Consider the following 23115-nt stretch of genomic DNA (forward strand, 5'->3'; position numbering starts at 1 on the left):
CTCACGAATCTCACTGTAAAGGGGAAAGAGAATAGATATTGAGGGTGGATGGGAAAAGGGACCTAGATGGGGGGTGAGGGTGGGAACAGGAGAGATCAGGAAATAGAGGGAGAGAGTACTGAACGAGAAAAATGGAATCTGGGGGTGGGGTGGGAGGCATTCCTGGAGCAAGCTAGAAACCTAGTACAATGGAAATTCTCAAGACTCTATGAGGGTGACCCTAGCTAAGATTCCTAACTAGGAGGGAAAACTAAACTGAATGCTGGGAGAAAAAAGGAGGAGTCAGTAAGATACCATGTAGCCACCGCAGGAGACAAATGCTCTGGAACCTTGCTGGTAAATCACAAGCCTCATGGTAAACTATAAAATAACAGGAATGTGTTAATTTAAGATATAAGAGCTAACTAATAAGAAACATGAGCTAATATGCCAAGTAGTGTTGTAATAATATAGTTTCTGTGTGGTTATTTTGGTTCTGGGCAGCCAGGAATGAACGAGCAGCCTACACCAACAAGGATGGATAGGGGGAGCAGAGAGGAGGAGGGAAACTTGGAGAAGAGGAAGAAGGGGAAACTGTGGTTAGCATGCAAATAAAATTAAAAAAAAAATAGATGACAGGGTCTACTTTGTGTTCATTGTGCTAGAATGCCTTCCCAGAAAACAGAAGATCATGGAAACTTAACATCTAATTAGGACTCTAGGTACTCTTAGAATCCTCAGAAACAGCCTACATCAAATAAAAGATCAGATTTAGTGGATTTTTTTCATATTCAAAGCATCACTAAACACAGCTTATTTAACTTTCATAATAATTTAGACAAAGAATTATATCCCATATTTTTATAAATTATAAAATGGTACTTAGATAACTCAGATTTATTACACTATGCCATGGAGATTTATAGATTACCTCCCTGGAGATGCAAACTGTAACCTTTTTTCTCCATATCTGATTCAACCTTGGAAACAAGTCCTCATCATCCTCTCCTAATTAAATCATTTCAAGATGACTCAGTCTCTTCAGTTACAAAATGTGGTCACAAAAGGTATTCAGCTTTGTCAGCATGGAAATACAAACTAAAACCAGAAAGTGGTGTCATCACACCATGCAATAAAAATGAAGTTATACCACACAAAGATGTGCGGTAACTAAAATTTATGCACCACTGGCAGGAGCAGAAATCACTGGAATTAGAAAACTGCTTTCTATCTAAATCACCATGCTAGAGCTGGCTTATATTTTTAGAATCTGGGGCATCAGTTGACATCTCACTAATAGTATAAAATTGGAACAAAATGAGAACAATGGACAGACATCCCGAAACAGCAGTGACCTAAGAGCCGGCATAGCACTGGGCACTGTATGTCAGAGCTCTACATGGACATGTCCTATGCCTAGCAAATCCATGCCTAGCAAATGTCCAGGAGAAATGCCTACATAAGAGGCTGGGGAGATAACTAGTGGATACAAGCACCTGCTGTTAAGTCTGATGACTTGAGTTCAATCCCCAGGACCCACAACGTCAAAAGAAGGCGTCAACTTCTGACCTCTATACATGTGCGTGCACACAAACACATACACACACAAGCGCAAGAACACACACAGAAGTAAAAGTGTAATTAAAATGTTTTGGAACTGTCTACATACATTCACTAAAAGCCACAGGTAAGCAATGTTCCTAGCAGCACTAACTATGATAGCTTCAACCTGGAAACTCAAATATTTATAAACAGAATAAACCGCCATGCTCTTTCAATAGAATAGTATGCAGTGAGAAGAAACACTGCTACACAAAATTACCTAGATGAGTCTCCTGATCTGACACTGAAATGAAGAGTCAAAACTGAGAGGCTCTGGGCCATTCCATGAATATCTAGCTCAAAGCAGCCCAAACTCCTCTCCAGTGTAAGAAAAAGAGAAGTGGTTACTCATAGGAAGAGCCAGGGTATGGGAAGCACAAGTCCCTTTAGTTCCATCCAAGTGCTGGCTACATAACAGTGTTCACTAGGTGAAAATTCACCAACAAAATGCATCAAGAAAGGGAAAAAAGAGCTTTGATTTCCTATCTTCTACAACAACTAGGAATGAGGATCAAACCATGAGGCTGTAATTTGGAAAGAGAACGTAAGAAACTCTTTAGCGACTGGGGATACAGCTTGGTCAGTAAAGTCCTTGCCACACAAGCATGAAGACTGAGTCCAGATCTCCAGCACCAGGGAAAACATTAGTGTTAGGGGTGGGAGGTCAGAAAGAGGAGTTCACTGACCAGGAAGCAAGCACAACTGATGAGTTCACATTGTCTCAAACACGGACTTCTAGCATACACATACACAAATAAAAACCTTCTTAAAGAAAGTATGGCCTTGAGGTTAAGTAGTTTTTAGATATGACACCCCTACCCCCCCCCCCCCCAAAAAAAAGATGTGCGAAAAGAGGTGGTCCAGGGCTTGCCTAACACTTACAAAGCCCTGGGTTCTATGCCCAGCATTGCCAAAAAAGTGGGATGGAGATGATTCAGGTCTCTGCTGACAGGCACTGCTAAGAGGAGGAAGGCAGTTCTATATTCAAGGAAACTGGAAACATGTATCTAACAAAGGAGCTGTGTCTAGAATGCATCTCCCTAGTCTGGAAAAGAAACTCAGGACTTTATATGATGCTGTTACTAGGCAAGACTGAGTTATGGTACAAAGGGCTTCTATAATGGCACTTTTTTTATGGACACTGGGAATTTTATTAACCACACCGTTTATTTTCCCACTTTTTTTTAACTGATACTCTAAGCATTTTCTAATAGTGATGAGGATAAGGACGGGGCTACTCTACAAAGTACTGTGAGAATATATAAGTCCGTCATGAAGAATCCCATGTTTCATGCATTGAAACAATACTTCACATTTGCTTCTAAGAGCTAAAATCTGAAGAAGAAAAAACTTGCTGAAAACAACTGGGGGATGAGTTTGTATATTACAAAGTACCCGAAGACAGAATACAATGCAATCATAAAGAGTTAAGCCATAGAAGAATATTTATTGATATGGGAAAATGTTAACAATATACTTCGATATGAAATGTACAGGATAAAAAACAGTATATATACTTTAATACCATTTTTATGGAAAGAAAAATAACCATATATACAAAATCATGCATAAGAAAAAAATAAGAACTGAATACACCATTTATGGTTATCTCTTTAGTGAACTGGATGTGGTTAAAGCTTTCCCAATACACTGAACCTGCCCTGCACACAGTATCTGCTTCATCTGTTCTGTGATTGGTTTTAACTAATTTCCTCCCAGCAGCCTGTATCGAGGCACACAGACACCTCCTTATGCAGCTAATGCTATCTATGCCCATCAAAGTAGATGCTGCCTATATAACGGGAAGACCATGTTAACTAAAATAATACAGAGAACACCACAGCAGATGCCTGGCTACAGAAAGGTATTATTTGGAAAACTAGAAAATTCTCTACAAATGATTTTTCTCTATTTTAATAGAGAAAAATATGTTATCATTATTTTGTATTGATGGTAAGTGTTAACTATGTATTTTCTGGTATTAGAACTGAGGAATTTGGGAATTTGGGATATCTCCTCCCATCTGAAGAGAAGAAGGCTAAGGAGCCCAACCCACAAAACAGTTAGTAATCTTATAAAATTAAGAAAACAACATTTTTTAAGTGAAGGAAAATGAGGTCAGAGATATAAAAAATGTTTTGTCTTCTGTAAACACTAATACATTTTAGACAAAACACCAGGGAATAAACTTAAAACCAGAATGCTGGAAAAATTACTCCTTCCGCCTGCTGCATAAATCTTAGTGCTTTTACCGCTTTTCACATGTCTGAAATGTCAAGACTGTGAAATTATCTTTAGCAAATAATGTTTAACTTCCGTAAGTTAATACATAGGATATACTCAGCATTTCATGGAAACAGAGGTTAAGTGCTCCAAATACACACATATAGGTCATCCTATAATTCTCGATAACTTACAACATTAAATAATGTTGAAAATAAGACTTCTGTCTCAGAACCCACTCTAGTGTAGAGCTGGGTCCTGGATTCCTATTTAAAATACCAAGTGAGGGTGTGGATCTTTCAAGGTTGAAGGGTAAAGAAAAACATCTGCCCAACCTGAAGTGCTCCACGTTCCAGTAACATCCCAAAGCTGCTTCCTAACTTCTTATCCCGTCCTTGGGAGTGAAGTCAAACAGCCTGTAATCACTTGATCAACTTAGTAATTGTTGGCATCCTGCCTGAAATATAACAGCGCACAACTTACCTACATCTCAAAGGAAAACTCCCAGTCTTTTTCCTTACAAGTAACATGCAAGTGAAAAAAAATTAAAGAAATAAAACACTTTTCAAAAGGGAGATTTGCCAAGAATTTGTAGACAAAAACTTCTTTTTCTAATGAAAAGATCTGTCCCTCCACCTCTCAGCAAAAACCACAGAACTAAAAGAGTCGAGCAAGTGTGCATCAAACTAGTCCAGTTCTCAGCCCACATCAGTGGCATTCCGCCATCTCTACCTTATTCTCTCAGCGTCCCTAAGTCGGGCACAGCACAGGGAAGAGCACACAGAAGGCGCTTCCAGGTTGTCCAGCAACACTGTAATATTTCATCAACACACTTGCAGAATGGAAGAGCCCCAGAGACTTGGCTCACTATGTTCCACTACAGGAATTATAACAAAAGGCAGAAACTAAAAAAAAAATCACTATTTAAAATTTTACAAACTGTTGCGACCAATTTGCAACAATACTGAGGAATAACACTTGGCACATAATCACAGGTGAATACTTCTGGATGTCACTTCATCTGTCACTCATGATAAACACTTGGCACATAATCACAAATGAATACTTCTGGATTTTTACTTAATCTATTACTCCATGATAAACACTACAAAATGAAACATGACAAGCTTGTGAAATCACAAGGAAAAGACTCTCCAAGATGTCAGTCATCAAGGAGCTCCCACTCTAATAAGCTACAGGGAGCACTAAAGCATGTTTACGCAACAGTATGGCGATTTCTACCACAAGAAACCAGGCATTAATGGTCATCTGAAGACACGTCTCCCCACCAAACGAAGGCACCTGACACTGAAGTGGACAGTCAGCTCAGGTACACCTCCGAGTTATAGGAAGTGGTAATTAAGCTTGTGTCAGTTCTTCTGCACAAGCCTGACACACATGGGAATAGATCCTAAATTCTCTATTTCCGGCAAATGATAGAACCAAAGAAGGAAACGTAGTATGCTGGTGTCCATGATGGTGGCTGACTCGAGCTATCATGTGTGTCAGCTTTGCGTGTTCATTAACCACTGTGGAATGTGTACATATGACTCGAAAACTAACATTTTATACAGTTTCAAGTATTAATGCTCACTCCTCTTCTTGTCTTTCTTTACTTTCTTCTTTCCCAAACTCTTAGAGGACTCCTCCTGAAAAAGAAAGCAGTCAATGCAGCACCATGTATGGACAGGCCCTCACAGCAACCACATAGCTGGTCTAAATGGAAAATCATAAGTACTTTTAAAGGCATCAGCATTGTGCCTGAAGACACTTTGGCTTATAGTCTACTATAATATTTCCATCTATCGCCATTCTTCCAAGTCTAAATATTTATGAACATATGTAAAGTATAAGCAAAACAAACTCAACATATAAAGAACACATCTACAGACATGTCAGGGAAGCACGTACTCTGAAACCAACACAGGATTTGGGGACTTCACATCGACTCTCAGTGTGAGAGCTCACAGCTCTCTGGACCTCAGATAGTATTTAAAGAGCTTTCAGCTTTTTCTACTCCAAACTCTACAGACCAGACAGATAAAATTAGATTCTCCCATATTCTGACTAAAGTCTAGGTCTTCAGCTTCCTAGTTCAATAGCTTTACCAATACAATGTTAATATTTTCACCCATCCTTAATTTCCCTTTTGTCGTTCACACTGATAGCAAGCTCTAGCCACAGCACTGACAGCTACTTACAGCTGAACTTGTGAAGTTCTTCTCTACCAGTATATTCCTGGCACAGTTGTTGATGTGTTTGAAACGATCAGGTCCTAGCAGAATTCCTCCATACCAACGGGATACCACCACCATGACATTCTTTACATTCAAAATCTGTTATTGTCAGAAGCATAATAACACATAAATAGATATGTACAAATGTGAGTTGAAAGAACGAAATAACCACCAGGTGGTGGTGCACGCCTTTAATCCCAGAACATGGGAGGCAGAGGCAGGCCAGGCGGAGCTCAATGACTCTGAGGCGAGCCTGATTATAAAGTGAGTTCCAGGACATACAGGACTGTTACACAGAGAAACCTTGTTTCGAAAAAAACAAAAAACAAACAAAGAAAAGAATGAAATACCTGATATATAAAACAGCATGCACTTAGTAGTTTCTAACAACTCAGGGAGGAAAAGTTAGGACAAAGGAAATTTGGTAGGGCAATACAGTGTTCTATAATCTCAAACTGTTAACTTTAGAACCATCAGTCAGAGAAAGCTATGGTTTGTTTTTGTTTTGTTTTTACCAGAAACATAAGCAAAAACAAACAAAAACCTGAACCAACTACCAAATAGAAGAGGACCCGTGACACGTGACAAGTGTGGCCTTTGAAATGAAGCCACCAATGTTCACATCTGATACAAGACAAAGCTCCTACTTAAGAGAAAGGCCTTATTAGAAAACAAACTCCACATACAGGAATAAAAGAGACCACAGTGACTACTGAGGCAAAAAATAATCCACTCTTCAAGCTAATGCACAATCTGCGATCACCAGATGTATGAAGGAAAACAGCAGGATGAAAGAGAAATGATGAGATACACAAACTAAAATGGACCTGGAAAAACTTAGGGCTAAAACAGTTCAATAAGGGAACTCAGATGAATGCATACAGACAAAATTTAAAAGCTACTTTCTCTGTAAAAACTGAATAAGAATCCTATGAAAAACAGGAAAAAAGTTAATACAGGAGCTGGAGAGATGGGTCAGTCATTAAGAGCACTTGCTGTTCTTGCAAGGACACAGGTTCAATTCCCAGCACCCACATAACAGTTCAATCATCTGAAACTCCAGTTCCAGGGGATCCAATGACATCTTTTGACCTCTGCAGTTACTGCATGCACATGGTACACAAACATAATGCATACAAACATTCATATACATAAAATATTTTTTTAGAAAGGAGAAACTATTTTTAATAAGGAAGAAAATATTGCTTAAGAAAATTAAATGCAAGGTTGTTAAAAATACACAAACTTTGTGCCAGGCAGTGGTGGCGCAGACCTTTAATCCCAGCACGCAGGTGGATCATTGTAAGTTCAAGGCCAGCCTGGTCTACAGAGTGAGTTCCAAGACAGCCATACCTACACAGAGAAACCCTGTTAACAAAATCTAAAAACAAAACAAAACAAACAAACAAAAAAACCTTTGGAAGACAGCCAAGAAAATGGCTCAGAACATAAAAAGAGAAAAGCAATTTAACTTTTAACAATGAAACATCCTTCATCTACCCCATGTTTCAGTAACCGACTAACGGGAAGTTTCACAGAGACAGAAGAGAAGAGACGCAGGGGAGTCACCGCAAGGAGACAAGGAGCCGTTTCCCACAGATGCAGACAATCCTGCATATTCTCCTAGAATACACTCGGTATTAACTGTTGGCACTCTGACTCAATCCAGTGGTGAAGACTGCTCCTCAATCAGTGTTTATGACCAGTACCACACATCATTCTTCCTCAGTGGAGCTCTGGTCTGTTGGAAAACTCTAAGGTTTGTAAGTGCATATTCAGAGTTGAGCTCTATACTGACCTCCATGAGATGAAGAAGACGGCCCCCAGCAGCTGTTTCTCCATCATCCTCACAGTCCTGTAAGAAGGTCTGCTTGTCCTCACAGTATATCCTAAAATATACAGAAATGGCTATACTTGGAACCATCAAAGTATAATAAATATGTCATATAAATGTTAGTCCTCAATATGACCACCTCAGAAATTAACATATTTATCTTAAAATCCTTCTTGTATTCTGTCTGAGGCATTCTTGTGGCTGGCTGGGCACATAAGCTCATCTTCACAACGGGGACACTAGGACCCAGCGGTTTCCCCTTTTTACTAAAGTACTGCTTTTGTGAGAATTTACACATGCAATTTCCCGAAAGCTGTGAGTTAATACAGAGCCATGACAGAGAGCTGGCTGCAGAGAATATACTGCATCAAGGCATTATACCACAGGACCTGCAAGGGGATATGCAAGAAATAGGAAGCACACTCCTGTCTTCAAAGAGCCCACACAGAATGAAAAAATGGAGATGAAGGCCAGCGTACGTGAATGTTTTATTTTCTTCCTCTCATTTCATCCAGCTATCAAGTTTTAATATATTGCTGGACATAGCAGTAAGTGACTGTGACCCCAACACTTAGAAGGTAAAAGTGGGATCAGTTTAACACCCAATAAAGCAAGTTGGAGGTCAGCCTGGGCTATATGAGACCCTACCGAAGCAAACAAACAAACAAATAAATAAGCAAGCAAGTAAGCAAACAAAAAGGACTACATTAAATTTCTATCTAGATACTGTTTAGAGGACACACATTCATATGCATGTAAATCTTTTTTTTTTTTTAAGATGTGAAGCAACTAATAGGAAAAACTCTCTTACGCAAACTGAATCTTTTGAATTTAAAGTCTGGCTAACCTAGACTTTATAAACATTCAACTGAATTTTAAATTTATACCAACTCCATCTATCTATATTCTGCTTTACTTTAGGGCTAAGCTACATCTTAACTCTTACTATTTGGTATGTTTTTAATGTTCTTTATGTCTTCGCAAATCAGCTACACGTGCACTCAAACCCCAAAAGCTCTCAACTCGTTATTTATAGGAGTATAAATGGATTTAAAATAACCTTTGGGAAAATTTGAAATATATATCAAGTTTCAGAAGTATTCATACTTTTTAATAATTCTACTAAAAAATCATTTTCTTCCTTTTAATTATATCTGCACTCCATTTTTTAAAAAGGTGAGGAGCTGGAAGGTAAGCACCTTACCAGCTCAGGACAAGCATGAGGCCCTAAGTCTGCAACCCCAGCACCCATGGAAATGTCTGGGGTAGCAATGTGTCCCCGTAGCCCTGCACTGAGGGAACAAAGACCAGGGGGGATGAGGATGTACTGGCCAGTTAGTCTAGCCAAACTAGTGAGCTCCAGGCTTATCTGGAAGCCTTGTCTCTCCCGGCAGTGATCTCTGGCCTCCACTCAGAAAAGCATGTCTCTCCACACATGTGCACACAAGGAGAAGTGATAAAGCTACTCTGCAGAAATAATCCAATTCATGTTCAAAACATGTCGGCCAGATTTGCTTCACAATAGTGGAAATCAGATAAAGTACAATGAAAAAGAAACAGCAAAATAAATTGAGGTGTAGGGGCTGGAGAGATGGCTCAGTGGTTAAGAACATTGCCTGCTCTTCCAAAGGTCCTGAGTTCAATTCCCAGCAACCACATGGTGGCTCACAACCATCTGTAATGAGGTCTGGTGCCTCTTCTGGCCTGCAGGCATACACACAGACAGAACATTGTATACATAATCAATAAATATTAAAAAAATAAAAATAAAAAAATAAATTGAGGTGTAGAACCCAAAGACATTGGAACAACTTTTAATCAAGTAAATATAGAAAATATTTTTATCAAATTAAAAATAGAGGACACAAGTTATAGTACTGAAAAGAGTTAGCATCTTACAGAAAAGACAACACACACCAAACACTAGCAAAGGCAGTTAGCAGAAGCCGTGCCCTCCTTCTGTCTCTCTTCCTGCAGTGTGTAAATATTTCACAGGTCTACTAGTATAATAAAAAAACAGTTATATTTCAAAATCATGCATAATTTCCCAAGCACTGTTTATGAATTACATAGTCTAAAAACTGACAATCACTTACCTATAGGCATAGATATTGTGGGTGGCACTGGCTATTTTCTTATTTTCATACAACTTGGCAAGAACCATTTTCACCTTTAAAAACAGTGATATAAACAAATATGACTTTTATTTGCTCTCTAAATGCTAGAAAATTAGAATTAAAGTGATTTCATATAAACCGTACCACAACAGTTCCTTAAAGGGTCCACTGAGTTCTGAAGTGATCTAATAGGGCAGACACTTCCTGAGCACTAATAACCAACAGATGTTTTAGTCTGTATGTCTAAGGCACAATATATGAAAATGTGTTCCTCAGGTAGAGAACTTTTCATGTAAACGTAAGCATTTCCAGAAGCTAGCTCTGAAATTTCCTCAGTGTGCCCACTCTTATGATAGGTGTACAGTACAGCATGCTCCCAATGTGATAAAAATCAGAACTTTGTCTAGGAATCAAGCATGCTTCACAGAGGAGTCCTGAGCCAGCCCTTGGAAGTGACAGTCCTTCTGCATCAAAATGCAAGGGAGAAGAAGGAGCATAAGGAAGAAATTCACTCAGAGGACAAATGCAAGGAATAGGAGGATTGAATAAATAACTAAATACAATTTAAAAAATGCAAAATCAAAACAAAAATTTCCAATCAACAAGAGATATATTTCCACGTAAATGTAAAATTATTGAATATGAGTGAGTATGTGTTATGAATGTCTATCCAAGACTCAGCATTAACTGGTATCTGAATTTCCTGTCAACCCTGTAAGGAGTAAGAAGAGAGGCTGAGGAAATGCTGCATGCAGCTCCTTAAGAATCTGAAGAAGAGGCGAGAAGCACCATTGATGGTACATTAGGAATTAAACAAATGGCTAGAGTTTAGATTTTTCCCTTGCAATGGAAATCAGCAAAGATTCTGTGAAAAGGAGGCTGGCTGGAAAAGAGAGTGAGAGGCAGTCAGATTGTCACAAACTCATGAGAAATACTGAAAACCACTTGAGATGAACTCAGAGAGGCCAAGTCTAACATATACTATGCATTTGTCATCAGTTACCACTTTCAAGTCGCAGGCTCGGGATCAATACAGTAGGGTAGGCAATTGTCTTAAAGACAATCTCAGTTCACAGTCTAAAGGTCTGTGACTGAGAAGAGGGTCCAGGATGGCAAATTCATTAGAGTGTGTGAGAAGGAACCTGAGGGATATGAGCAAAGCCAAGGACAAGAGAAGATCAGTCAGCTGAGTGGAAAAGCAGTCCTCCTGAGCACACATCTAGGCAGAAGAAATGTCCCCTCCCAGACACTGAGAGTAAAGTCCTTGTAAAAAGAACTCTATTCCTAAGAGTCAATGCTTCAGAGGTGCTTAGAGGGCTGGGGCAATAGGGCACTGGCAGAGAGATGTGAGGTTCTGGGTCTGATTCCCAGCACTGCAAAGAAAAGAAAAGGGGTGGAGGTCAGAGTAGAAACAGAGTCCAAAGGAAGGAGCTACCCCTGGAGGGTGAGCAATGGACTGTAACTTTTCCTGATGTTTGCGGTTTATGTAAAATTGGAACTGCCTTGCCCATCAGAACAGTTAAATTTCTGCTAGATCATAAAGACAGGCCCTGCTGAAAAGAAGAAGAGAGATAAGGACCTACAAACAGAGGTTTTGAAGAATGAGTTGTCATTTACATCCTTTGGTAGGAATAAGGTCGACTAACACCAAGAAACGACATGTGGAAGACTGGACTTGGCATATGGGCCCAAATGCTCTCCCTCATCAGGCAACAGTAAAAAAAGACTTAGCTTCACATATTCAGTAGAACAAATAATTCTTTTTGACCAGCTAGTAAGCATCATGAATTTCTATAGTAACACAAGTTTTTCTTAAAGATTAAGAAAAGATTTTCATAAAGAATAAGATCTAATCAGAATTTAAATACAGCTCTAACATTGGTGCTCAGTGGTAGAATGCTTATCTTGAATAGAAATGACCTAGTTTAATCCTCAGCAAAAAATCAAAATTTAAATACAATTTTAAAAGCAAAAACAAGCAAATCTCTCATGGTCACAGAAATTTGGGAGTGGGAAAACAAATAAATGATACTTTTCTCACATGAAGTCGTAAGAGTGAGAAGAAAGGTGTCGATGCAAAACCATCCCAGGACCACACTGGTGGAAGAGGGTCAAGGCGGGTAGGACAATCACGCACCTGCTGAGGACAGACTACGGGGGCCACATGTGCCTGAAAAGTGCTCCTTCGGTCTGTAATAGGAACGCCATGATCAACTGGAGGCAATTCTTCTATTTCTATAAAGTCAAAGAATTAATTTACCTTTTAAAAAATCAGCTATAAAGGAAAAGAACTGGGATGTAAAAAATATTATATGGAAAAGTTAAACAAAAGCAGCATGAATAATCACCTACCAAAATTAAACTTTTAGTAAAATGTTCATAAATGTATTGTATCTAAGAGAAAAATAAATGATTTTCACTGTCATTGCTACAAATCCAGCACTCAAATACTGGACTGCTGTATTAGTTCAAATTGAGACAGCATCTAGTTTCTAAGAGAATAGAGGGCTCCTCAGACCAAAGATTGACAAATGCTTACACCACAACTTGTTTCTCCATGTAGGCCAACCTCTGGACTGGGAAATCTCTGACTGGCTTTATATTGTGTGGCTCTAATATAATGTTTTCTAATAGAACTGCTCCTATGTCACATAATGGAATTTAACACAATAATACTATATCCAGACAGTATCCCACAAAAGTGCAATGATTTTCAGCTGTTCTACCTTTTCAACAACTTTAAGAATCACTATAAATGAACTATGGTAAAGACCCCAACTGTCTTGGCTGCTGCTAACCAAAAGGAAAGGAACACATTTCAACATCTACGAGAAAGCAAGCAAGCACTCCCTCACATATTAACCTTTCCCATTTCTAGGTCTCTCTAGAAAGATCTCCTCCATAGGAACTAGTTAGAAACACCGTACCTGGTACATGTTCACTGATGTTCAAGTTTAATGTTTGAACTGCATTTTCTCGCTGATACTGTACAATGAGGTTATTTTCACATCGAACATTTTTCTCTTCAGTTTTTTTCTTTACATCTGGGCCTACGTGAATATGAGACATTATGATTGATCCATGAAACTAAAAAGAAATTACACCTACCAAAATCATTGAAATCCTAGCACTTGAAAGTCAGACAGAGGCAGGCGGATCTTGGTTAGATCCAGGCCAGCCTGGTCTACATAAGAAGTTCCAGGTCATCCAGGGCTATATAGTGAGACCTGTTTAAAAAAAGAAAAGAAGCAAAAATTGGATCCTGACCTCTATACACCATTCTTCAACAGAAGAAAACATGATTTTCCTTACAACAGAATTCTAAGAAATAAATAAATGAAGGATATGAGGGTTTTTTTAGCCATGAGACAAAAATCAGAGTGATTTTTGTAAGACTACTGATGGGCACTAAGACTGCGGGTAAGAGTGTTTTCAAGAAAGAACAGGAAGGGAAGGAGAGTAGCTCAGGGGCAGGGTACTCCCTGCATGGCACATCCCTGCTTCAATCCCCAGTACAGAAAGAAGAAAAGGAAGTGCCTCAGCGGGGCCTTAGGGAACATTCCACCAAAACTATAGTCTTAAAAGAAGGAAGCAAGAATATTATGTGAGCTTGGGAATTTGAGGCCAACCTGGGTACTGGGCAACATAGCAAAGTCCTATTTTTCCCACCAATAAATAAATAAGTAAATTAAATGAATAAACCCACCTCTCCCCACACAAAAGGAAAGACATTAACTACCATGATTAATTTTACATGTTAACTTAGTGAGGCCCTAATGTGGATATCTTTGAACAAACACTATTACTGATGTTTCTATGAGGTCATGTTCTGGATGGGATCGACATTTACAGCCACCAGCTCTGTCCCCCATCACAATGGAGCCTCATCCTCGCTAAGGGAAAAGGCTGACCTCCATAGAAGGATACTCTCTCAGCAGCTCTGTCCCCCATCACAATGGAGCCTCATCCATGCTAAGGGAAAAGGCTCACCTCCATAGGAGGATACTCTCCCAGCAGACTACCTTTGGACATAAATTGCAACATTAAATTACACTGTGCTGCTCCTCGCTAATTCCAAACTTGCCATCCTCATACCTGTGCAAGCCAATCCCTCAAAATAAAGCTCTATCTGCATACAGTATGGGGTTTGGTTTTCTGGAGAAGCCCAACATACTAACTTTATGGTGGCGACAATTGGTGGATACCACTTTAAGCAAAGGATCGAGGTAAACATTAGTAGTCGGGAGACAAACTGATCTCATGAACTTCCTGGTGTGGTGTCATGTGCTGTAAAGCACTTAATAAGCAAACTGAAGTCAGAAACTTCTCACTGTGCTGCATGTAAAAGATACAGTATTGTTTCTAGGTGCTCTCACCAGAAACAGCTCACTGCAGTCACAAGCTGTCAAGACCAAACCATCAGCATTCCATAAAATAAGTGGTCAGAAAATTCAAAAGTGTCAAGGCTATATAAGTTAACAAAAGGGACTGGAGAGGGACTCAGTCATTAAAATGCTTACCACACAAGCAAGAGGACCTGAATTCTATCCCTAGAGTCCTTCCCACTGATCAGAGGCAGAAGCAGGAAGACGCGTGAGGCTCACTGAGTAGCCAGCCTAACCCAATTGGGGTGCTCCAAGCCAATGAGAGTCTATTTCAGGAGGCAGAATGCCATTTCTGCAGATAACATCCAACACTGTCCTCTGGCTCCATGTGTGCACAAACATGCACCTGTGCACACATGTGCGCACACACACACACATACACACATATGGACATATGCTCAGACATTTGTTTAGAAAGTCCAGGGGGTGGTGGCACACGCCTTTAATCCTAGCACTCAGGAAGCAGAGGTAGGTGGATCTCTGTGAGTTCGAGGCCAGCCTGGTCTACAAGAGCTAGGTCCAGGACAGGAACCAAAAGCTACGGAGAAACCCTGTCCCGAAAAAATCAAAAAAAAAAAAAAATTAAAGATTTTATTGTAGAAAAAAACAAAATTATACTGAAATAAAATGACTAACTACTTGACAAGCTAGGCCCAGGTCACTAACTCTTACCCTAATATAGTTCTTTAACACGGTTTTATGTTTGCTGTTTTTTTACTTTTACAAAAAATTAGAATAGAAAAAAAATGGGCACAGGATTTGCTAGGTATATATTCGACCACTAAGCTACATTCCCAGTCCAAAAACATTTTAAAGAAAAGGACTCAAATGGAACTTTAAAATAAAGTTTTAAAGTACTTTCCAACATTAAAAAGCTTCAGAATCTGAAGAGCTACGGAGGGCATGCCACTGCTGCAGGGGTGTAGTTTGCTGGAGCTCAGGATTCTGAACTGGTGACATGCTCCACTCTCCAGCAAGCCTAACTCTCCAAGACAAACTGGCGAAATCGCGGGTTTGACGACTGTTAGAGACTTACTCTTTGTCATTCATGCTCTGAGTGCTGTGAGATCAAAACATGGATCCAAAGTCAAAGAAAACACTTCAACAATGTTACAGAGATCAGTGTCTTTATGCCACTCTCTCCACTCCTCTCTGATTTTTAACAAAGCAGTAAAAATATTTGCTTCTATAGAAAAATGGCAAAAAAAAAAGTCATCTGGAAACACATACACTGCTATCAACTTTAATATACAACACAATTGGTTCTCTGCCAACAACCCTCATTTTAAAATTCTAAATACGCCACAGGGCTCTTTCATAATTCTTCCCCCAACACTGAAAACAACTTTATCGGGGGTGACAATAGAAAGTGATTTAGAAGAAATACCAGGGTAAATGGAGTTCTTTCTCTCCAAAGGCCATGGTGGTGCCTGACAGCACAGCAGAGTGAAGGGGAAGGAAGCCCACGCTGTCACCTACCCAGCAGCTCAATAAAAGGCTGACAATGCAGGATGGTTTCACATTCTAGGTAAAGGTTACTCCTTTACTCAGAACGGTGAATAATCATGGTGTGTGAATTATATCTCACTTGAAAGCCTACTTTAAAATTAAATTCTATATCCTAATATTAGTCAAAATACTTCTCAGAGTTATTTTTTGATGAATACTAGATTTGTTTAAGACTAATATCTAATTTATATGTCCAAATCTTGAGGAATTCTACTAAGATCATAATACCTTAATGATTCAAGAAGAATGTACTTTAGATTCAAGTTCTTTCCCCACAAAATTCTACATTCTAAAAGTATAATCCAAAGAGACACTTTAGAGAAGAAGCTGCTATAACTACATGAGTAAGTGAACTCTCAAGAGGAACTTCTTGTGATAGAGAATCCATAAACTTTGCAGGACATAGTGTCACTTGCCTTTAATCACAGCACACAAGGGGCAGAGACAGGCAAATTCCTGAGTTCGAGGCCAGCCTGGTCTACAGAGCACATTCTAGGGATACACACACACACACACACACACACAGAGAGAGAGAGAGAGAGAGAGAGAGAGAGAGAGAGAGAGAAGACAAAGAAACCACAAACCAGAATATAGATTTATAGATTTTCAGGTGTAATTTCAATCCTAACATTCATCTGAAAATTTCACTACTCCAAATTAGAAGCAGACAAAGTATCACTCGTAGTCTCACCTGGCTCTGCCGTCTGGGCCTTCTGTATCAGAACATCTCTTATTTTCTCCACCCACAGGTAAAGAATACTTTCACCAATATTCTGCCTAAACAAAATCCAGGGATAAAATTCATTATTTCAAAAACACATCTCAAATTTAAAATATTTATTTACAATTATAAACCTAAGATATTATAATAAAATCTAACCATGTCTTTCCAAATACATAAAGTTTACCAACATTTATGTCTGAGTAACATAATGCTGATATATTGTGTATATCAGCATTAAAGATTCCAAATGGCTCCAAAATTAATATATCTTACTTAAAACTAAATTAAGGAGAACACTCAAGGAAAGGAAAGAAGTGTCTAAATCTGAACTACACAAATGAGACAGGTATAGACATGATTTGTTCCGATCCATGAGTGGTTTTAGGATTTGTACCCAATCACCACTAGCTTTACTCAACTCTTTGAACAATTCAATCTACTTGTTTAAGACACAAATCCTTCAACAAGACATCTGTATACAGAATATATTGAGATTCTCTCAGGAATTTAGTTTAAGAGATCTAAAACACATGGAACTCAACAGCTTTATATCCATGAAATGTTTTTTGACAAACTAGTCTATTGCATAATTGATTCATTTTGGTTTCAAATATGTGGCTGCCTCAAATAATAAGATTCATCTCAAATCACTGAGAAAAAGAATAGGTTTTGAGCTTTGAAGTTAAAAATGATAAGACATCAATAAAATAAAGACCAAGTATCTTGTTTTTAGGGAGTGATGCTAACTCTGTTAGCTTTGGGGTGTGTTTAAAGAAATGCCCAAACTATGTCATAGCAGCACCTTACTGCTTTCCTTCAAAACTTCCCTCAAAATTATTATCCTCATCAGGAGCCACCACAGGAAACTTTCAAAACAATCCCTTTTCTAGACCATCTAACCCAGCCATCTCCCTGGAGCCTAGCTTCTGGCACTAAATCAGTCTTTGCTGCACCCCTTTGCAAGCTTTATTTGTTGCGAGAACAGACAGCAACCAGAGAGGTTTGTAAAGACAGAGAACTTTAAATGGTATTCGCATCTCTCTTCTGTGGACAGTGCAAGATCCAATGGATTAAGTGTACACCAAGTCCCAGGTCACTATATACAACAACACAGCTGATACTCAGAACTCTCCAAAGATAGCACCATGATTTCCCCCATTATAGAGACAAGAAAACAAATTTACAGAGATCAGTTAGCTAGTCCACCAATTAAGAAGGCGTGAGCTGAAATAAGAACATAGAACCAAGGTTCAAAGCTCAAGTCAACTGCATTTTGCTCCCCTATCAAACAGCTAATGATAAGGACACACCAATAGTCTATGGGATGAATTTGTATAAAACCCACAGGCACATACTGCTGAAGGTTTGTCTGTTCTGGGTGAATCTTCAAACTAGAAGGCTTAAAAACAAGACTCAATGACCTTGGTGCATGGGAGCCCTCCCTATATTAGAGCCTCCAGTATACAGGCTACATTGCCTGAGGTTCTGGGACTACGGTAGGGAGCAGAATAATATCAGCCCTTTCTTAGTGCTGGTAACCATTTTCTGTACAAAATCACAGCTTTATATAAAGATCTATCTCCCACTCATATTCTAGTGAATTCCTCATCACCATCACCCTAGTAATACCCATTATACACAGTAAGTGCCAAAATGCTTATTATCACAGTTAACACTCACTAGTCTCTTTGAAACTTGAAAATCATCCCTTTGTAAATATAAACTCACATTCAAATTTTATTCTTTAAAACAAGGTCTTAATGTGTGCAGCCCAAACTAGTCTGTATGTCTACTCACTATGGAGTCGAGGCTACCTGGAATCCACGCTCTTCCTATCTGTTTCTGTGCTGGGCTCACAGACTAGGGTCACCACATCAGACTCCTCATTCAGCATTTGAAAAAAAAATACCTTGGAAGAATTTCTACAATTAGTAATTTCCCACAACAACTCAATGTTCACTTCAGGTATCTCCTCCTCACAGGGCTCCCCAGGAAGGCACAGCGAGAGCACGTCTGCAGAACTGCACAGCTGCTGCGTCCATGCACTGGCATTCAGTAAGACTGCTGCCTGAGAAGCCAGTGCAGAGGCACACTGGGTATGAGGCTATCTGGGCCAAGCAGAAATCATTTCTACCACAGACCTCCAAAAGTCTACCAATAAAATACAGAAATATTTGTATTAGAAGAATTACACTATATTTGTCTCCTCCTGCAACAAGAACCTACTTCTATCTTTTAACTATCCACTAGGAGTTACTGTGACTTATTTAAAAAAAAAAAAAAAAAAAAAAAAAAAAAAAAACGGGTCTTCAAACTTTTGCCATTCATTGCCGTAATGAAAGCCTTTATAGAATCAGAAGCTGATTAAATTGAACAAAGCTGAAAGCCTTGTCTACTAAGCCCCTGCATCTTCCTCTTTGTTTATGCTCTCTAGCTCATAGTAGGAAATTCTGCTTTCCCACACACTTGCTTCTTGAGAGGTCCAAAGCAACAGGACTGATCAACAACAGATAGGAATCTCCAAAACTGTGACATGAAATTAACCTATTCTCTGTAAATTAGCACAAGAGTTTCACTTAAGTGGTGCACAGCTAACAAACTAATACTGTGTGCAAAATAAAGCATATTACATGGATATCACTTAATCCTTACATGATACCATCCTCATTCTATCAGTATAAAAATAAACACAAGGAAGCATGCTATTAAAAAGCTAATTCCAGAAGCTTGACCAAAACAGCCTAAACATAACCCAACAGGCTGCTAATATTATGCAGGTACACATTCATCCGTGTGTGTGTGTTACTGGGGATCAAATCTACTACCTCATAATTCTTTACCCCAACAGTGAAAACAATTTTACCGGGGGTGAAAATAGAAAGTGATTTAGAAGAAATACCAGGGTAAATGGAAATGGAGTTCTTTCTCTCCAAAGGCCATGGTGGTGCCTGACAGCACAGCAGAGTGAAGGGGAAGGAAGCCCACGCTGTCATCTACCCAGCAGCTCAATAAAAGGCTGGCAATGCAGGATGGTTTCACTCTAGGTAAAGGTTACTCCTTTACTCACAAGGGTGAATAATTATGGTATGTGAATCGCATCTCTGAACTTGTCTTCAGAAGCCAAATAAGTATTGTTACATCTTCCAACTTTAAATATTACCATATTTTTCTATCAAATGCACATGTGAAGTTATGTAATTAACCTTTTAGTTTGCTTCATGTGAATGTTTTTGTTAATAAAAGAGCCAAACAAATTCAAGAAAAGTATGAGCAGATCTGTCAAGAAAGCCCAGAGCAGCAATCAGTAGCAGAACGTTTGTGAAAAGCCACCTGTAAAGCCCAGAGCAGCCATGAGTAGCAGAATGTTGGTGAAAAGCCACCTGCCGCTTACTTACATATATATTTCCTCAAGGCTGTTTGACAAGTCTGCACGTTCTTGCCCTTTCAGCCAAGGAGCACTAAGATTGAATAAAACACAGATTAAAAATTATCCAAGAATTAGATGAATATTTGAAATATTCATTAATTTTTTTTAGATCTATACAAAATTAAAACATTTTCATTGACCTTAATTCATTTAGTCTGCTCAAGAAACCACAGCAAAATCCACACTAAAATTACTGAATTTTAATGAGTAAAAAAAAAAAACCCAGAAGTTGAGTTCCTAGGGTACCACAAACCTGCCCAAATTTGTATCAGTGGCAGAATCTGCTCAAGAATTTAACATTCCAGATTTGGAATGTCTGCCACAGTGCCAGGAGTTACCTTTTTTTTTTAGCTCCAAAAGCTAGACTAACTAATAGGTAACTCTTAAAAATGAGTCCAACAAGTAAGCAAGCTGTCTTTCTGAAAAGATATTTAAGAGCATTCTCTATCATTTGCAATTAGATAAAAAAAAATACAGAACTATTTTTATTAGTTTTATTAGCATAGTTTTGAAATACACACAAAAATAACACTTGTAGATACAACTTTTCATAGCCAATTTATGCAACTCTGTTCCCATGACTTTTCTAAACTATAGCATTAAAGGTGACATAGGTTACAAGTCACAGCATCAACAGATCAGGACCCTGCCGATGAAACTTGGACGACTAAAATGTGGTTCTTCAACAACAGCAGAGGGAGAAAGCAGGGGTGACCACCTGGAGCACCCTGGATCATTTCAAGAAGGCTGGCAGTGTGAAGTTAATCCAAGAGTTGGGTTAGGAAACTGAACAACAAGGAAGGCTTTCCTCCCCATCTCTAAACACAGTTCTGCAGCTTCCTGACCACTGTGAACTCAGACTTTCTTTTTTACTAAGTACCATACATCAATGTGTTTTACATCATTCTGTAAAATGCTCTAAACTAACCTAGATGTTTCTACTGTCTATATTCATTTTAAACAAATCATTTTGTATACACACAATGACTGTGTAGAAACTATCTTTAACAGTAAAATATTTCTATAAAAGTATAAAGGTAAAAATGTAGCTTACTTCAGCTGATAAACGGGCGGTGCTGTACCTGGGTACTCACTCGGTAAATTCACCTACAAGCAAGTTTTAGAACAAATTTGCTTACACTGATTACAGCTGAAAAGCAACTACATTTATAATGTCAGCCAATGAACAAGTTTCTAATTTGTCTAGACAGAAGACAAACAATTGGTTTATTTACTATTCATGGTTCTACAAAACTATGTTGTTAGAGAGGCTCTTTATGTTTTTGGAAGCTAATTCTTGGCAGAGAAACTATAAGAGAATGAAAGTTAAGAATAAGGTTAAGGGGGCTGGAGAGATGACTCAGTGGTTAAGAGCACCAGCCACTCTTCCAGAGGACCCTGGTTCAATTGCCAGTACACACATGACAGCTCAAAACTGTCTGTAACTCTAGTTCCAGGGTATCTGACACCCTCACACAGACAGACATGTGGGCAAAACACCAATGCATATAAATAAATAAATAGGAATCATTTTTAAAATTAAAAACAAAAGAAAACTTAAGAAGAACAGAAATGACTAAGAAACAGATACAGGGGCACTATATACCCTGACTCCAATGAATGTTGATGCTATTTTTCATTATCCAAGTAAAAATAAAGAACCCTATAAAATACCATTAAAGATAGTCTGTGAAAAACACATGTCTTTTAAAATCAATATTGTGGAAACAAATACTGAAAAATCCACAATTCGGCATTCTTTACATAAAATTATCACAGTTGTAGAATACGCGCTAAGATACAAAGTCACAATTAATCTTTTAGTCTAAGTACAAATAAATTTCAATAACAAGACAAATATAGTTCTATGAATTTTCTTCATAACCTAGTCTTTCTCTTAAAAATTAGCCACCTTTCCTGATCTAAACCTTCTGTTATTGATTAGAGTAACAAAAGGAAGTATAACTCAAGTCTGAAAATAGATTAACAGATTTAATAATTAGAAAAATAAAGACAAGATTGCAAACAAAAAAAAGCATGACCTGAGCGTAACCTGAGACTTAAATATCTATGTTTCTATAATCATGACAATAATCAGCAAAGGCAATCCAGAAAGAAATCCATGCTGCAATAATCATAAAGAGACACATGGCATCAGCTATATATTAAATACTGTTGACTGGAAAACAGCTATAAAGAAGAAAAAATACCTGCAAGCAAACTGTCCATTTGGGATCATCTATGTTATCGCTGATTCTAATACAAAATATTTTGGCAGAATCGTCAATGACACACCACTCCTCGCCATAAATGGCTGCCATTGCTTCAATTTCCTCATTCTGAAAGTTGATTTTAAAAAGACAACAAATGAACATACACAGATAAACCTATTCTCACTACCTTTTACGGCATTAACAATTAACATAAAAGGAGTCTTATGAGGCCAACTGTTCTAAGCTTGCTCTGCTGTCTGGTTTCTTGATACTATTGCTATGACTGCAACCAGCTTGTTAGAGTTATTGTCGTTTTTAATTTGGGAACAGGACTCAGTAAGGTTATTATTATTATTTTTTTTGTTTGTTTCTTTTTGCTAACTACCTCAAAGCGCTAAAGAATTTCGGGGTTAAAACGTAATGGCCGTCATGTGTGGTGGCGCACACCTTTAATCCCAGCACTCTGGAAGCAGAGGCGGGTAGATCTCTTTGAGTACCAGGCCATCACGGTTGACATGGTGAGCTCTAGGCCAGCCACAGCTATACAGAGTGACACTGTCTCAAAATCAACGGCGTAATAAATAGGCCTAATGTTGGAAAATGGGAGGCAGAATAGCTAAGTCACGTGCTAATGGTTGACGAGTCCCGGGCTCACAGGCTGCGGTAGAAAGGACGCACAGCCCCATAAAGCCATGACCTGCTGTACCTGGACTGCGGTTCCCTGCCAGGGGGGGCCTCACCTGCCTCTGGTCGATCCCTACGTCCCCCTCGGCCATGGGGTCCCTAGGAACAATCACACTAGCACTGCTCAGGTCGGAGAAAAACACGCAGGAAGCGGCCTCCGAACAGACCTATGGTGCACCGG

General features: G+C 38.8%; 1 protein-coding gene across 2 annotated transcripts; it reads right to left on the reverse strand.

The window, feature by feature from the left end:
- Positions 1 to 4873: 4873 nt before the first annotated feature.
- Positions 4874 to 23115, reverse strand: Impact (impact RWD domain protein). Of its 2 annotated transcripts, XM_041659623.1 has the most exons (11): positions 22991 to 23115; positions 22248 to 22376; positions 21092 to 21144; positions 20006 to 20068; positions 16578 to 16663; positions 12920 to 13042; positions 12130 to 12227; positions 9972 to 10045; positions 7840 to 7930; positions 6006 to 6140; positions 4874 to 5453 (listed from the first exon to the last, which is right to left on the reverse strand). In XM_041659623.1, exons 1-11 carry the CDS (start codon positions 23024 to 23026, stop codon positions 5388 to 5390), a joined length of 954 nt encoding a protein of 317 aa, XP_041515557.1. In that variant the 5' UTR covers positions 23027 to 23115; the 3' UTR covers positions 4874 to 5387. The 2 variants fall into 2 exon arrangements, with proteins under 2 accessions (XP_041515557.1, XP_041515558.1); XM_041659624.1 differs by lacking the exon at positions 20006 to 20068.

Source organism: Microtus oregoni, unplaced genomic scaffold, assembly GCF_018167655.1.
Source record: "Microtus oregoni isolate MIOR12 unplaced genomic scaffold, Mior012 000011F_ref0000422, whole genome shotgun sequence".
Classification (NCBI taxonomy): domain Eukaryota; kingdom Metazoa; phylum Chordata; class Mammalia; order Rodentia; family Cricetidae; genus Microtus; species Microtus oregoni.

What these genes read in the sequence shown, in the direction of transcription:
- Impact (XM_041659623.1), bottom strand. Translation starts at nt 23,026, where the DNA reads ATGGCCGAGGGGGACGTAGGGATCGACCAGAGGCAG. An exon ending in AGCCTTGAGGAAATATATAT is followed by an intron (nt 16,664 to 20,005) that starts GTAAGTAAGCGG and finishes GATTTTGTTTAG; the next exon opens with GCAGAATATTGGTGAAAGTA. An exon ending in CATCAGTGAACATGTACCAG is followed by an intron (nt 12,228 to 12,919) that starts GTACGGTGTTTC and finishes TTGACTTTATAG; the next exon opens with AAATAGAAGAATTGCCTCCA.